The sequence below is a fragment of the Schistocerca serialis genome, chromosome 6 (assembly GCF_023864345.2).
Source record: "Schistocerca serialis cubense isolate TAMUIC-IGC-003099 chromosome 6, iqSchSeri2.2, whole genome shotgun sequence".
NCBI lineage: Eukaryota > Metazoa > Arthropoda > Insecta > Orthoptera > Acrididae > Schistocerca > Schistocerca serialis.
Window position 1 is genome coordinate 729,138,417 of NC_064643.1, and position 17,616 is coordinate 729,156,032.

Genomic DNA, 17,616 nt, shown 5'->3' on the forward strand with positions numbered 1-17,616 from the left:
CCTCACCCTCACCCTCACCTCTCCTCCCTCACCCTCACCCCTCACCCTCACCCTCCTCCACCCTCACCCTCTCCTCCACCCTCACCCTCCTCCACCTCACCCCTCACCCCACTCCACCACACCCCCACACCCCCCACCACACCCCACCCCACCACACCCTCACCCCTCCACCTCACCCACACCCTCCCCTCACCCCACCCTCCCACCCACCCCACCCTCACCCTCACCCACCCTCACCCCCCTCACCCTCTCCCCTCACCCCACCCTCACCTCCTCACCCCTCACCCTCACCCACCCCACACCACCTCACCCTCACCCTCACCACCCACCCCACCTCCACACCCTCACCCTCCACCCTCACCCACTCCTCCTCACCCTCACCCACACCCACCCACCACACCCACACCCACCCCCACCCCCACACCCACCACCCACCCACCCCCACACCTCCCACCCCCACACCCACCCCCTCACCCCACCACCTCACCCACACCTCCCACCCTCACCCTCTCCACCTCACCCCTCACCCACACCACCCTCACCCTCACCCTCCCCTCCACACCCTCACCCTCACCTCCTCACCCTCTCCCCTCACCCTCTCCACCACACCCTCCACCTCACCCTCTCCCCTCACCCTCTCCTCCTCACCCTCTCACCCTCACCCTCTCCCCACACCCTCACCCTCTCCTCCTCACCCTCACCCTCTCCTCCTCACCCTCACCTCCTCACCCTCTCCTCCTCACCCTCTCCTCCTCACCCTCACCCTCTCCTCCTCACCCTCACCCTCTCCTCCTCACCCTCACCCTCTCCTCCTCACCCTCACCCTCTCCTCCTCACCCTCACCCTCTCCTCCTCACCCTCACCCTCTCCTCCTCACCCTCACCCTCTCCTCCTCACCCTCACCCTCTCCTCCTCACCCTCACCCTCCTCCTCACCCCCACCCTCTCCTCCTCACCCTCTCTTCTCACCCTCACTCTCTCCTCCTCACCCTCTCTTTCTCACCCTCACTCTCTCCTCCTCACCCTCACCCTCTCCTCCTCACCCTCACCCTCTCCTCCTCACCCTCACCCTCACCCTCTCCTCCTCACCCTACCCTCTCCTCCTCACCCTCTCCTCCACACCCTCTCCTCCACACCCTCTCCTCCTCACCCTCACCCTCTCCTCCTCACCCTCTTCCTCTCCTCCACACCCTCTCCTCCTCACTCTCACCCTCTCCTCCTCACCCTCTCCTCCTCACCTTCACCCTCACCCTCTCCTCCTCACCCTCTCCTCCTCACCCTCACCCTCTCCTCCTCGCCCTCTCCTCCTCACCCTCTCCTCCTCACCCTCACCCTCTCCTCCTCACCCTCACCCTCTCCTCCTCACCCTCACCCTCTCCTCCCCACCCTCACCCTCTCCTCCTCACCCTCACCCTCTCCTCCTCACCCTCACCCTCTCCTCCTCACCCTCACCCTCTCCTCCTCACCCTCTCTTCCTCACCCCCACCCTCTCCTCCTCACCCTCACCCTCTCCTCCTCACCCTCACCCTCTCCTCCTCACCCTCACCCTCTCCTCCTCACCCTCACCCTCTCCTCCTCACCCCCACCCTCTCCTCCTCACCCTCACCCTCACCCTCTCCTCCTCACCCTCTCCTCCTCCTCACCCTCTCCTCCTCACCCTCTCCTCCTCCTCACCCTCTCCTCCTCACCCTCACCCTCTCCTCCTCACCCTCTCCTCCTCACCCTCACCCTCTCCTCCTCACCCTCACCCTGTCCTCCTCACCCTGTCCCTCTCACCCTCACCCTGTCCCTCTCCTCCTCACCCTGTCCCTCTCACCCTCACCCTCTCCTTGTCCCCCTCCCCTTTCCTTGCCCCTCCCTGCCTCTCTGTGTCTATCACTTTCCCTCTATCCCCTGTCGAGCTACCTCATTCCTCCTTCCAACTTGCCTCATTCTTGTTTCCCAGCTGTTGGTTCCTTTCTGTTCTGGCCCCCTTCATCAAGAGCTTGGAAAGCATGAACCTGCAAAATTACTTTGAGCAATTTCATATGTAAAGGAACATCACAAAATATATTTCAATAATTATATTGCTTGTGATTCTGTTAACAGTATGCTCCATACAAGACAGGTGGCACAGGGACTTTGGCAGACCGAGCTCGTAAGCTTGGTTTGGAGGCTCCGGCAATGGCCATATTAAATGGAGAGGGAGAAATAGTTTGCAGTAACTTGGTACAGCCAGGAGTAAAAGGACGATCAACCATTCAGGAAGTGATTACTGGTTGTCAGCATATAATAGCTGATGCAATTTCGAAGGATGAGGCCCTTATCGACTTTGTTAGAGAATTGTGAGTACAATTACCGAAAAAATGTATATATTTTCATATGTTAGATAACTTTCTACTGTTTTCTGATTATATTTTTTGTTACAAAAAACTATTTTGTTTTCTTTTGTCAGTATTGGCAGCCATTTTTTTTTCATGTGCTACTTAAGTAATGCTTTACCATATAAATAATAAAAGATCCGATCTTCTGCAACTGAATGTTTTGTTGGTGCCTATCAAAGATGTTTTGCCCATTCATGCTGGGCAAATTAATTGGTAAGGACATTAAAGTGACAGGGGTTATACACACTAGAAAAAACCCCAGAATTTTTTCCGTGTTGCAGAACAATGAAGTTATTTTTGTTGGCTTGCAAAAGGAATTTGGCTTTTATTAATATTTTCCACAGAGGTAGCCAATTTATTTGAAACAAAAGTGTTTCACTTCACTCTGCTGGCTTGTTTCAGCTGTTTGCTGAACTTCAAGTGCACTTTTTCGGCACCTATGGCGTAATGCTATCATAAAGAACCAAATATGAAATAATACATTACTGGTACTCCAGGAAAATCTACATTCCGAAAACCACACTTAAAAGCTCAGTACCATTTAGCAACCTACTTCTGGTGAATTTGGATGTATGAATGCGCACTTTAAGCCAAATTATGCAATTTAGTATGGTTTATGAAAATACGGTGCTCTTGGAGTGTTCTGATCTCGTTTCTTTTCTGACGTAATATAAGATCTGTTAATGATATATATGTATGAACATATTGAGAAGTTCACTTGAAGACAAATAAGCAGGCAAATTTGGTCAGTAGTATTGAATAAAACGTTTTGTTTCCGATATACTGACAGCTTTAGCAGAATTTTACAGATCTGCCTCCTATGAAACGTAATGTTTTTTGATCACTAGACATGTTTCAACACATGTGTGCTACAGCTTCTAAGTTTGATGTTATTTCTTAAAGTGTATTGTTTGCATCTTAAGTTTACAGAATGCCATTCTTCGGTAAATTTTAGACTGGTAGCATACCATGTTTTATCATTGGAACTCTCCACAAGGCTTTGTATTTACTCCTGCAGTAGAATATAAACTGCTAGTTACACATTTCTTGGCTTCAAAGATAACCTTGTTAATTTTTTTTTATACCATTTGAAAAATCACAAAAAAACATTGTCTGTTGTTTTGACAAAAATCAATCAGGGTAACTTTTTACCAGTCAGGATATCTTTGTACTGTTTAGTTCTTTTGTTTCCAATGGTTGCTGATCCACTTACTTACATTATTATGTACTAAAAGTAACAGTTTTATTACTTTTGTGGTTTCTAATTAATATTTCAGTTGTATTTCCACTATATTACAAACTTTCACACTTGTGATGATGGCGACAGTGATTTAAGTTAAACAATGCCAGGTCTATCAAATATCGTGATACTTCAAAATAAACCTGCAATACTGAATGTAACATTGTTTGTTTTTGCTTCTTATTAACCCCCAATTTCCTCCTGGCATAATCAAAATTAATCCAGAGCATTAAATATAAGACAATTTCTATGTTTAAGACTGGTTTAAAGTTATCCTAAATGACAGTGTAACTTTGTACCAGTATTAAAATAAGATTTTACTCTAATAGAGCATAGTTAGTGTACATTTTCACCTTCCCAAGCAATCAATAACTATAAATGTAAAATGTTACAATGTCTGTTGTGATGTTTAACATTATCTTGTTTACACTGCTTTCAACAAATGGAAAAAAGTGGTATAAAGTTACCTCAATTGGCTGTATGCAAACAATTGTTTTTTTGTTTTTATTTTTGCAAGAAATGTGTATTCCTTCTTACTAGCTTTTTGCTGTATTGTGTGGAAACAAAATGCTAGCTGACAGTATTTCAGAGTACTGATGAAAAAATCTTATGTGAAAGTCACCGCATGCAAAATATTAGGATATTTTGAGTTTTCAAATGAATATTATGCCAAGGACTGCTTTGTTATTTTGCATACTTTTTCTGGATAGGATATGATGAAACAATTGTCCTCAGTACAATAAATCCATAAATGCCCTCCGAACAACATGCTGCACTGCAGCACATGGTCACATGATGCCCCACCAAGCACAGAATTGTAAATAGAAATGCAACAAAGGCATATGAGTAAACACCAAGCATGGAAATTCTATGTCATTGCAGCTGCACATGCGCAGTAATTACTGTTTTCTGGCGTTCTCTGGCAACTGTTCAAAAGAACCTATTTTTAACAGGTCATGGGAAAATATTGCGAATGGTGGCTTGAGAAGCTTTACTTTCAAAGTAAATTTCCTTTTAGTCAAGATTAATTATGTTATTTGTGAGATGAATTTCTTAAATTACAAATCATTTGACTCATTCTACACTTAATGTGTTGCGAGCCACATAGAAAAATTTCAGGTGCAGAAGACCAGCCATTTGTGCCATTCTTTAAAATTTTACTGGCGCATTTGTGTATGATGTATCTCTAAGGGTATGTTGTGGTTGTGGTCTTCAGTCCAGAGATTGGTTTGGTGCAGCCCTCTATGTTGCTCTATCCTGCCGAAGCTTCTTCATCTCCAAGTAACTATTGCAACCTACATCCTTCTGAATCTGCTTAGTGTCTTCATCTCTTGGTCTCCCTCTACGATTTTTACCCTCCATGTTGCCCTCTAGTACTAAATTGGTGATCCCTTGATGCCTCAGAACATGTCCTACCAACTGATCCCTTCTTCTAGTCAAGTTGTGACACAAACTTCTCTTCTCTCCAATTCTATTCAGTTCCTCCTCATCAGTTACGTGATCTACCCATCTAATCTTCAGCATTCTTCTGTAGCACCACATTTCAAAAGCTTATATTCCCTTCTTGTCTAAACTATTTATCATGCATGTTTCACTTCCATACATGGCTACACTCCATACAAATACTTTCAGAAAAGACTTCCTGACACTTAAATCAATACTCGATGTTAACAAATTTCTCTTCTTCAGAAATGTTTTCCTTGCCATTGCCAGTCTACATTTGATATCCTCTCTACTTCGACCATCATCAGTTATTTTGCTCCCCAAATAGCAAAACTCCTTTACTACTTTAAGTGTCTCATTTCCTAATCTAATTCCCTTGGCATCACCTGATTTAATTAGATGACATTCCATTATCCTCGTTTTGCTTTTGTTGATGTTCATCTTATATCCTCCTTTCCGTACACCGTCTATTCCGTTCAACTGCTCTTCCAGGTCCTTTGCTGTCTGGCAGAATTACAGTGTCATTGGCAAACCTCAAAGTTTTTATTTCTTCACTATGGATTTTAATTCCTACTTCAGATTTTTCTTTTGTTTCCTTTACTGCTTGCTCAATATACAGATTGAATAACATCGGAGGTAGGCTACAGCCCTGTCTCACTCCCTTCCCAACCATTGCTTCCCTGTCATGCCCCTCGACTCTTATAACTGGCATCTAGTTTCTGTACAAATTGTAAGTAGCCTTTCACTCCCTGTATTTGATCCCTGCTACCTTCAGAATTTGAAAGAGATTATTCCAATCAACATTGTCAAATGCCTTGTCTAAGTGTACCAGTGCTACTAACATAATTTTACCTTTCCTTAACCTATCTTCTAAGATACGTCATAGGGTCAGTATTGCCTCATGTGTTCCAACATTTCTACAGAATCCAGACTGATCCTTCCCTAGGTCGGCTTCTAGCAGTTTTTCCATTCATCTGTATCGTCTTTAAAGAATTTTGCAGCCGTGACTCATTAAGCTGATAGTTCAGTAATTGTCACACCTGTCAACACTTGCTTTCTTTGTGAGTGGAATAATTATATTCTTCTTGAAATTTGAGGGTATTTCACCTGTCTCATACATCTTGCTCACCAGATGGTAGAGTTTTGTCAGGGCTGGCTCTCCTGAGGCTATCAGTAGTTCTAATGGAATGTTGTCTACTCCTAGGACCTTGTTTTGACTTAGGTCTTTCAGTGCTCTGTCAAATTCTTCACGCAGTATCATGTCTCTAATTTCATCTTCATCTACATCCTCTTCCATTTCCATAATATTGTCCTCAAGTACATCGCCCTGTGTAGACTATCTGTATACTCCTTCCACTTTTCTGCTTTCCCTTCTTTGCTTGGAACTGGGTTTCCATCTGAGCTCTTGATATTCATACAGGTGGTTCTCTTTTCTCCAAAGGTCTCTTTAATTTTCCTGTAGGCAGTATCTATGTTACCCCTAGTGATATATGCCTCTACATCCGTATATTTGTCCTCTAGCTATCCCTGTTTAGCCATTTTGCACCTCCTGTCGATCTCATTTTTGAGATGTTTGTATTCCTTTTTGCCTGCTTCATTTACTACATTTTTATATTTTCTCCTTTCCTCAGTTAAATTTAATATCTCTTCTGTTACCCAAGGATTTCTACTAACCCTCGTCTTTTTGTCTACTTGATCCTCTGCTGCCTTTAGAATTTCATCTTTCAAAGCTACCCATTCTTCTTCTACTGTATTTCTTTCCCTCATTCTTGTGAATCGTTCCATAATGCTCTCTCTGAAACTCTCTACAGCCTTTGGGTCCTTCAGTTTATCCAGATACCATCTCGCAAAAATTCCCACCTTTTTGGAATTTATAGGGTAACACATGCAAGAAAGCACCAATATTACACTGATGAGCCAAAACATTATGACTACCTGCTTAATAGCTTCTTCGTCTGCCTTTAGAATGAAATACGTAAATAATTTTGCATATCAGGGATCCAACAGTTTGTTGGTAAGTTTGCAGAGGTATCTGGGATTAGATGTCTACACACAGATCATGAAATTCCTGTAAATAATGAGCTGTTGATTTGCATATCCGATGAGGGCCCGTGATAGAGACCCAGGTGGGTTCCATAGGATTTACATCTGGCGAATGTGATCACCGAGACATCAATGTGAGTTTACTACAGTGCTCCTCAAAACACTGTTCTGGCTCCAAGACATGGATAATTGTACCACTGAAAGATGACATCGATGTCGTGAAAGACATCAAGCATGAATGGATGCATGTGGTTCACAGCTGCCATGGTGTCTTCGGTTACTGCTACAGGTCCTGTGCAAGCACAGGAGAATGCAGGAGAATATCTCCCATAGAATTAATAAGGCTCCCACCAGCCTGCGTCTGTGGCATGCTGCATGTTTCGAGCAGCCATCCACCTGTTGATGGTGTTTGTGGAGATGACCATCGGCCTACTATAGCAAAAATGTGAGTCATCTGAAGAGCTAATACATTTCCGTTGATCGATGGTCGAATCCCGGTGATCCCGTGCCTACTGCAGTTGTAGCTGATGATTTCATTGGGTCAACATGTGGACACACATATCACCATCTATCATACTCCACAGAACTGACAAGCCTCCGAACTGCATGTTCTGTGAAGAGTTGTGGATGTCCAACCATTTAGCCCCTAGTGCTAGTTTCACTGTTCTGTCTTTTTCCATAGATGCTCATGACAGTAGAATGCGAACATTCGACCAGCTTCACCATTTTCAAGAGAATTGGTTACTTGCTGTGCGTAACAATAATCTGCACTATGTCAGAGTCACTTCACTCAATGGATTTCCCCATTTGCAGCCCATATCTTTGCCAGGGTGATCCCCCGTCTGTGTCTGCTCAACTTACATACTTTTGTTACTGCATCATGTGCCCACAATGTCACCAGTGGCATCCAACATCACTGTGAGCAGTGGTCATAATGTTTTGGCTGATCAGTGTACATCTACATTTATACTCCGCAAGCCACCCAACGGTGTGTGGCGGAGGGCACTTTACGTGCCACTGTCATTACCTCCCTTTCCTGTTCCAGTCGCGTATGGTTCACGGGAAGAACGACTGTCTGAAAGCCTCCGTGCGCACTCTAATCTCTCTAATTTTACATTCGTGATCTCCTCGGGAGGTATAAGTATGGGGAAGCAATATATTCGATACCTCATCCAGAAACACACCCTCTTGAAACCTGACGAGCAAGCTACACCGCGATGCAGAGTGCCTCTCTTGCAGAGTCTGCCACTTGAGCTTGTTAAACATCTCCGTAACGCTATCACGGTTACCAAATAACCCTGTGACGAAACGCGCCGCTCTTCTTTGGATCTTCTCTATCTCCTCCGTCAACCCGGTCTGGTACGGATCCCACACTGATGAGCAATACTCAAGTATAGGTCGAACGAGTGTTTTGTAAGCCACCTCCTTTGTTGATGGACTACATTTTCTAAGGACTCTCCCAATGAATCTCAACCTGGTACCCGCCTTACCAACAATTAATTTTATATGATCATTCCACTTCAAATCGTTCCGCACGCATACTCTCAGATATTTTACAGAAGTAACTGCTACCAGAGTTTGTTCCGCTATCATATAATCATACAATAAAGGATCCTTCTTTCTATGTATTCGCAATACATTACATTTGTCTATGTTAAGGGTCAGTTGCCACTCCCTGCACCAAGTGCCTATCCGCTGCAGATCTTCCTGCATTTCGCTACAATTTTCTAATGCTGCAACTTCTCTGTATACTACAGCATCATCCGTGAAAAACCGCATGGAACTTGCGACACTATCTACTAGGTCATTTATATATATTGTGAAAAGCAATGGTCCCATAACACTCCCCTGTGGCACGCCAGAGGTTACTTTAACGTCTGTAGACGTCTCTCCATTGATAACAACATGCTGTGTTCTATTTGCTAAAAACTCTTCAATCCAGCCACACAGCTGGTCTGATATTCCGTAGGCTCTTACTTTGTTTATCAGGCGACAGTGTGGAATTGTATCGAACGCCTTCCGGAAGTCAAGAAAAATAGCATCTACCTGGGAGCCTGTATTTAATATTTTCTGGGTCTCATGAACAAATAAAGCGAGTTGGGTCTCACACGATCTCTGTTTCCGGAATCCATGGTGATTCCTATATAGTAGATTCTGGGTTTCCAAAAACGACATGATACTCGAGCAAAAAACATGTTCTAAAATTCTACAACAGATCGACGTCAGAGATATAGGTCTATAGTTTTACGCATCTGCTCGACGACCCTTCTTGAAGACTGGGACTACCTGTGCTCTTTTCCAATCATTTGGAACCTTCCGTTCCTCTAGAGAATTGCGGTACACAGCTGTTAGAAGGGGGGCAAGTTCTTTCGCGTACTCTGTGTAGCATGTGAAAGCTTAGCTTTGCTTGTAGCTGTACTGTATTGATATCAATTTAAACCCGTAATTTTTCCAATTTTTGTGTTTGCTTTACTTAACAGTGATATCTGCTGTCATTGTCTGGCAAGATCACGTGACAAACTTGTGTGTTGTGTTTGGTGGAATTTGTATTTATACTTTTGTAATAAGAAAATATGCATTGCACATGTTGCTGCATATCAAAGATCTTTCCAAAACATGTTGCTTTTTCCTGCTCATTTTGTAAAGAGACAGGGAATTCTATGCCGATGTATAAAACCTCAGCATATGCACCCTGAATGAAGACACCCAAAGATGACCAGCATGATCAGGTGAAACACATTTGGTAGATGCATGTAAAATGTTCATTTACTAAAAACAGAATTTTTTTCACATCTGTGTGGTAAGGAGCTCTTTATTTTGTATGCATACATGGTGTGTTAAAAAAAAAAAAGTATTCCATATTTTGGTAGGTGGTAGTATGGACCAAAACAAGGAAAAAAAAATTGGCTAAACATGAGCTGTAAAATGCCTACCTTAAGAGCCGTGAGGATTTGTTCCTCTTCACCTCTTCACTACTTTGTGTGTGTGGGGGGGGGGGGGGGGGGGTTGATAGGAACTGACGATACTTCGCACCAGTCAACCTGTTTGGTAGTGTATAAGGTCCTATTAATCTATTGCCAGTAACTTGCCCTTACATTAATTGAAAATGTGCATTGATGCCTTGCTTCTTCAACTGCATGTGGATACGCAACAGCCCACACATATTGATAAAAAAAATTGACAATCCCATTTTACCTGAAATTAGCTTTGTCTGTGAACAATATCTTTGGTGTGAAAAGTGGATTTTTACCACATATTTTCAGCAGCCATTCACAGCACTACATTCAGGAAGGCTGAATTTGTGGCCGAAGGGTTTTGACATGCCATTTATGTTATGGGTATACTAACTGTTCATGCAGTATTGCACAGATTAAACAATGACTAACTCGGATAAATGCTGAAATTCTACGTGCACTAGTTCCAGAGATCTTTGTCCACTTCTAATATTTGCTACTGCACAATAGAAGTACAAACAGTGTGAGGTCTGCTGTGATCTGCCATTGCTGGAATTAGTGAGCCAGAGTCTGCTAGTTACTGGAAAAGACGGCTGAATAACTGTTCACATGGTACCCTGGATATTTTTCAGCTTACAGGACATGTACTGGACAGTTGCTTTCATTTGCCAAACCGTAACAGAAGATCACATCCCCTGTGTAATCACAGGCTTCCATTATCCTGATAAGTGCAAATATAAATCTACAAGAAAAGTATTTCATGAACTTACAAAACACAAACTGATCCAATTTGAACTGATGTATGCACTGCACTTAACAAACCTGTGAATACAATTTACAGTAATAACACTAACAGGTATTTACTGCATGTTGTATCCAAGGATTGTAATAGAGGAATATGCTCCCATTTGTTTACTGCATTCAGTGGGGCATTCGTGATAGCAAAGAGCTTGCAGTATAAGAGATTTGTTTCACAGTAGCAAAGATGGGGAGGTGCTCATAGCCCTGAACCTATGCATTTTAGACTCCCATGTTTACTGTATATTTTTTTCGTGTTTGGTCCATACTATTACCTCTCAAAATATGGAATTCCTTGCAGCTGAAAGTCCAGGATGGGATAATTCTCTCTTTCTCTCTCTTCTCTCTCTCTCTCTCTCTCTCTCTCTCTCTCTCTCTCTCTCTCTCTCTCTAGGACTATGCAAATGTGTTGACAGGATAGAGAGCATGTGTAGTACTGGACCGGGAACAGGGAAAGGGAAAGGTAGTTGGAGGACAGGGAGTAGTGAAGGTTGAAGATTGCAAGGAGAGTTCCCACGTGCGCAATTCAGAAAACCTAGTACTGGTGGAAAGAATCCAGATGGCATAGGCTGTGAGGTAGTCGTTAAAGTGAAACATATCTTCTTGGGTGGCACATTCAGCAACATGGTTGTCCAGCACCCTCTTGGCCATATTTCGGCAGTGGCCGTTCATGCAGACAGACAGCTTGTTAGTGATCACACCCACTTAGAATGTCTCACAGTGGTTGCAGCTAAGTTGGTAGATCACATGGCTGCTTTCCTAGGTGGCCCTATGATGGAGTAGGAGTTGTCTGTGATATATAGACATACGTTCACAGGTTACAGCTTTTTCTGGGAAACTATGATGAATTGATAGCCTCTAGTCGAGACATCAAAATATAGATAGTACAGTTAAAGGCAACATTTAGAATGAGGAGGAGGAGAAGAAGAAGGAATTGTAGAAACAAGTTTTAATACATCTTTGAAGCAGTTGTGTTACTAATTGATGGACTGGCTTTGGATTTGATTAGAGGGTGCGGGATGAAAAAACCATAGTGATAGACTGGGATAAGAAAGAAACAATGAATGTACTTGAGGTACAAGTGGTTTGAGAAAAAAGAATGTAATTGTAACTCTTGACCATGAGATTGTGTACACTTATTATAATCTCTAGGTCTAAGGCATCAGATCTGATGTAATGCTAGATTAACATTTTTGTGAGGGATTTGGAAGGAGTTACGCAAACAGGTGGTGCCTGGCAAGACTCCTCCAGTCCATGATAATATCCTCCAAATTTATTTTCCCTGTCAATATAAGAATTTCATTTTCCCTGCCATTCTTCACTTGGACCAGGGCTTTGGTTAACACCATCACGATTGGCTTATTTCATGATCTCTGCCTGCTAATTGCTGCCATTCTAATGGGAACATCTCTCCCTCTCCTTTCTCCATTCCTTTACCAAGTTTTCTCCTGGTTTTGATCACCGACATGCTGTTGGAGGATTTCACATTCCATGTACTTCAAAACTATTCCTTCTCATGGTCACTAGTTGCCACTGTAATGAATGGTGTAAGCACCAGTTCATTGCTCTTTGCATGCCACACAATGTTGTTTACTTGTAACTGCACACAACCCCTTTAAAGCAACTCAGCGTCCATCCTAACACATCACACTGTACATAATGAATTAAGCCTGGCGACTTTCCTGGAATTCTACCAAAGCCTGATGACACTTGTGAATGCTAGTGCTAACATTCCACTGGAGCATAGTTTCTTGCCCATACATTAGGTGGTCCTGTAATCTATAATCTATTATTTCACTAGATTGTAGTCTGTATTTGGTTATTACTAGCACAAGAATGTTTGCAATAGATCATTTGAAATACAATGTGATAACAAAAGTCTTGGGATGGTGATATGCAGATAGTGACAATATCACATGCACAAGGTATAAAAGGGCTGTGCATTGGCAGAGCTGTAGTTTGTACTCAGGTGCATGTGAAAAGGCTTCCGACGTGATTATGGCCACACGACTGGAATTAACAGACTTTGAACATGGAATGATAGATGGAGTTAGACTTGCAGGAAATTTCATTTTGAAAATCAGTAGGGAATTCAATATTCCGAGATACACAGTGTCGGGAGTGTGTTGAGAATACCAATTTTCAGGTATTACTCCTCACCATAGACAACAGTGGCCAATGGCTTTCACTTAATGACCAAGACCAGCGACATTTGCACAGAGTTATCAGTGGACAAGCAACTCTGCGTGAAATAACTGCAGAAATCAGTGTGAGGGATACGACAAACTGTTCGTTAGGACATATGGCAAAATTTGGTATTAGTGGGCTGTGGCAGCAGACGACTGATACGAGTGCATTTGCTAACAGCAGGACATAACCTGCAGCATCTCTTCTGATCTCATGACCATATTGTTTGGACCTTAGACGACTGGGAAATAATGGCCTGGTCATACGAGACTGTTCTGATTTCAGTTCGGAAGAGCTGATAGTAGGCTCAGAGTGTGGCACAGACCCCATGACACCATGGATCCAAGTTGTCAACAAGGCACTGTGCAAGTTATGGTGGCTCTGTAATGGTGTGGGTTGTATTTACATGCAGTGGACTGGGTCCTCTGGTCCAGCTGAACCGATCATTGACTGGAAATGATTTTGTTCAGTTACTTGGAGACCATTTGCAGCCATTCATGGACATTTTCCCAAATATGTCACCAGGTGGCACTTGTTCGTGATTGGTTTGAAAAACATTATGGACATTCCAAGCAAATGATTTGGCAACCCACATTGCCTGACATGAATCCCATCAGACATTTAGGGAACATAATCAAGAGGTCAGTTTGTGCACTAAGTCTGGACTGGCAACACTTACGCATTTATGGGTGGCTATAGAAAAAGTGTGACTCAATATTTCTGCAGGGGACTTGCAACGACTTGTTGAGTCAGTGCCACATCAAGTTGCTGCACTATGCTGGGCAAAAGGAGATTTGACACAATATTAGGAGGTATCTCATGACTATTTTCACCTCAGTGTAAATTATATTTATTAATAATAACACATTTAATGCTCTTAGCTCATCAGATTAACTTAAAAATGCAGCGGAGACCACATTAGTCAGAATTAAAAGCCAAGGTGGCAATCACCTTAGTTAGTGTTAATGGAAAAAAGGGTAGAGGCAAACACACATTCATGTTCAGAAAAAAATGGAACACATTGAATGACTAGAGGTAGGACGGTCATTTTCACATGTCATTCACATTAGTATGTTCTGTAGAAGCAATTGAACCACGTTGGCCCTCAGGATCAAGGTCAGCATCGATATCACAGTGCAACACTATCTACCATTAAAGTGTCACTGCGGCCATCATTGCCACTATAAACCAAAGGTTGTGGAACAGTGTGACTTGAGCGGACGTGCTGGATGCCTCACAGATGTATCCTCAAACTGTACCACCATATCAGTCAATTTAAAAGAGGGCACATTATTGGCATGAGAGAATGTGATGCATTCATAAGGGAAATTGCTGCTCGTGTGGGACGAAGTGTTTTGGCAGTGCAATGAATGTGTGCAGGATGGTTCATAGAAGCTCGCACCACCCAGACTACCACCCGAGAAGATCGAACACGTCATCTAAATGGCATTGCAGGACAGATTTGCATCCTCCTCAGCTCTGGCGCAACGGTGGAACAATGTGACACATCGTACACTGTCAGGGGTGACAGTCTGTTGCCACTTATTATGACATGGGTATGTGCGCTTCGTCCACTTCTGCACCATCCTTTGATAAATGTGCGTGCAGAATAATGCTAGATGGCAATAGCGTATGGACCGATGTCACTGGGGACAGGCATGGCATCAGGTAGTGTTTTCAGATGAATCCAGCTTCTGTTTGTTTGAAAATGATGGCCGCATTTTGGTTCGCCACAGAGAGGGGAAGGCCATCACAGTGACTGCTTTTGCACAAGACATTCAGCCCCAACTCGAGACCACAAATGACACTTTGTGTGTGTTCAGAGCACTGTGACCAGTGTGACCTAAGTGAATGACATCCTGTGACCTGTAGCCATACCCTTTCTCCGCAACAACCCAGACACCATTTTTCAGGAAGACAATGCACAAGTACGTGTTGTTGCATGAACACGTGGTTCTTGGTGTTACTAAATGTCAGCTTTTTGTCGTGACTCGCCAGACTTGTCACCAATTGAAAATGTGTGGAGTATGGTGAAACAAAGGGTGCAGTGCTGTTATCCAATGCCAACCACCACAGATGGACTTTGGAACTAGGTGAATGCAGCTGGGATGGCTATACCACAGGATGCCATTTGTGCCTTATAAGTGTCAATGCCATCACACATGGAACAAGTCGCTCACATCTCTTTGGCGTTGTAGCTGTACAACTAGATGAAGATCAGTTTGCTTTCAGGAAGGGGAAGATACAAGAAAAGCATTTATGTTATTGCATTTGGTGATGGAAGAAAGATAGAAGAAATATTATGATGATTTCCTGTACACTGAGAACCTAGAGCAAATGTTCTGCAATGTAAGCTGAAATAAGATGTTCACAGTGTTTAGAGGATCACCTGCCCAGTAATTTGTTGACTTATTTTCAGTGTTAATGAGCTTTGCATTGTTTTTTTCATCAAAACTATGTTACTTCATGACTGTGAACACTCCCTGTTTTAACTAGTGCCACTGAATTATTGTTGCTTGACTTAAGATATCACATTTATCATTGTATTCATCTCAGTGTTCCTTCCAGTGATTGCATTCATAATTGACCCATTCAGATGGCTCTCCCATTGTTTGTAAGACAGTGTTACATGAAACTGTGAATGTGCTATTGTCGTGTCAGCTCTCTTAAATATACAGAAACTAAATGTACGCTTTTCTCACATGAAATTACATCTTTTCACATGGAGTGAGAATCCATCTGCGATTCATGTGTCCAGGTCACAATAAAGCCAGACCCATCATTTACAGTTATGTACACCATTAAATAGGTCGCCATAACAGTTGTTGTGGGTTTTGTGTTTCCCTAATCACATACTGTTTTCTGCTGCGTTCACAGCACAGTGCTCTGAAACAGTGCCCCACGCAAGTATGTTGTTCCTATTTGGTGTAATTAGAGACGTCCATTTTTAGCTTTCTGCTTTGTGACAAGAACAGCTGTTTCTTGTGTGACAGAATAAGCTCGCTGTTTGTTTTGTAATGTAGTAAAACAGTGTGATGGGTTATTGGTCTGTAGCATTTATGAAACAATTTGATTGAATTAGTGTTACATAAAATATATATATGGTTTATTAAAGGTCTGTGACTGCAAATTGAGAGTGAATAGTGTAGTGAAGGATTCAGTTCCATGTTTATTTGCATTACTGTAATATTTTAGTATTTTTTGCAGCACCTTTTTTCGTTGAATGGCACATACTTTCATAAATGCAATAAATTTTCTTGTTGTAGAAAGAAGACATTGTACATTCAACTGGAGTGCAAACAAGCACAAGAGAGAAAGGCTGCTACAAAAACTGTAAAGGTTGGAAGCAAAGGAAGTAAACCAAGTTTAGTTAAAAAAGAAAAAGAGAAGAAAGGAAAAGTGAAGAAAGAAGAAGATGCAAGCAAATTTGAAAATTACTACAATTTTTCTGCAAATGTGAAGTTTATCAAACCTCACCAGGTACTGTGAAAATTGAGGTGCATAGCCTGTTTTTTATATATATATATATATATATATATATATATATATATATATATATATATATATATATAATAGAGGGAAACATTCCATAAATATATGTCTGCTTGTGTCTGTATATGTGTGGATGGATATGCGTGTGTGTGCGAGTGTATACCCGTCGCTCCCGGGATTGGAATGACTCCTTACCCTCTCCCTTAAAACCCACATCCTTTCGTCTTTCCCTCTCCTTCCCTCTTTCCTGATGAGGCAACAGTTTGTTGCGAAAGCTTGAATTTTGTGTGTATGTTTGTGTTTGTTTGTGTGTCTGTCGACCTGCCAGCACTTTCATTTGGTAAGTCACATCATCTTTATTTTTAGATATATTTTTCCTACGTGGAACGTTTCCCTCTATTATAACTATATACCTGCCAGCGCTTTTGTTTGGTAAGTCTCATCATCTTTGTGTGTGTGTGTGTCTATATATATATATATATATATATATATATATATATATATATATATATATATATATATATATATATATATATATATATATATATAAATGGAAGGAAACATTCCACGTGGGAAAAAATATATATAAAAACAAAGATGAGGTGACTTACCGAACAAAAGCGCTGGCAGGTCGATAGACACACAAACAAACACAAACACACACACAAAATTCAAGCTTTCGCAACAAACTGTTGCCTCATCAGGAAAGAGGGAAGGAGAGGGGAAGACGAAAGGAAGTGGGTTTTAAGGGAGAGGGTAAGGAGTCATTCCAATCCCGGGAGCGGAAAGACTTACCTTAGGGGGAAAAAAGGACAGGTATACACTCGCACACACGCACATATCCATCCACACATACAGACACAAGCAGACATATTTAAAGACAAAGAGTTTGGGCAGAGATGTCAGTCGAGGCAGAAGTGTAGAGGCAAAGAAGTTGTTGAAAGACAGGTGAGGTATGAGTGGCGGCAACTTGAAATTAGCGGAGATTGAGGCCTGGCGGATGACGAGAAGAGAGGATATACTGAAGGGCAAGTTCCCATCTCCGGAGTTCGGATAGGTTGGTGTTGGTGGGAAGTATCCAGATAACCCGGACGGTG

General features: G+C 42.5%; 1 protein-coding gene across 3 annotated transcripts in view; it reads left to right on the forward strand.

Annotated features, from left to right (window-relative positions):
* LOC126483941 (S1 RNA-binding domain-containing protein 1) overlaps nt 1-17,616 on the forward strand; it is a 265,993-nt gene that overhangs the window by 123,045 nt on the left and 125,332 nt on the right. For all 3 annotated transcript variants that reach the window (XM_050107228.1, XM_050107227.1, XM_050107229.1), the window contains 2 exons: nt 2,088-2,323; nt 16,294-16,507. In XM_050107228.1, coding sequence (XP_049963185.1) covers nt 2,088-2,323; nt 16,294-16,507 — 450 coding nt within the window. The remainder of the gene's footprint in view (nt 1-2,087; nt 2,324-16,293; nt 16,508-17,616) is intronic.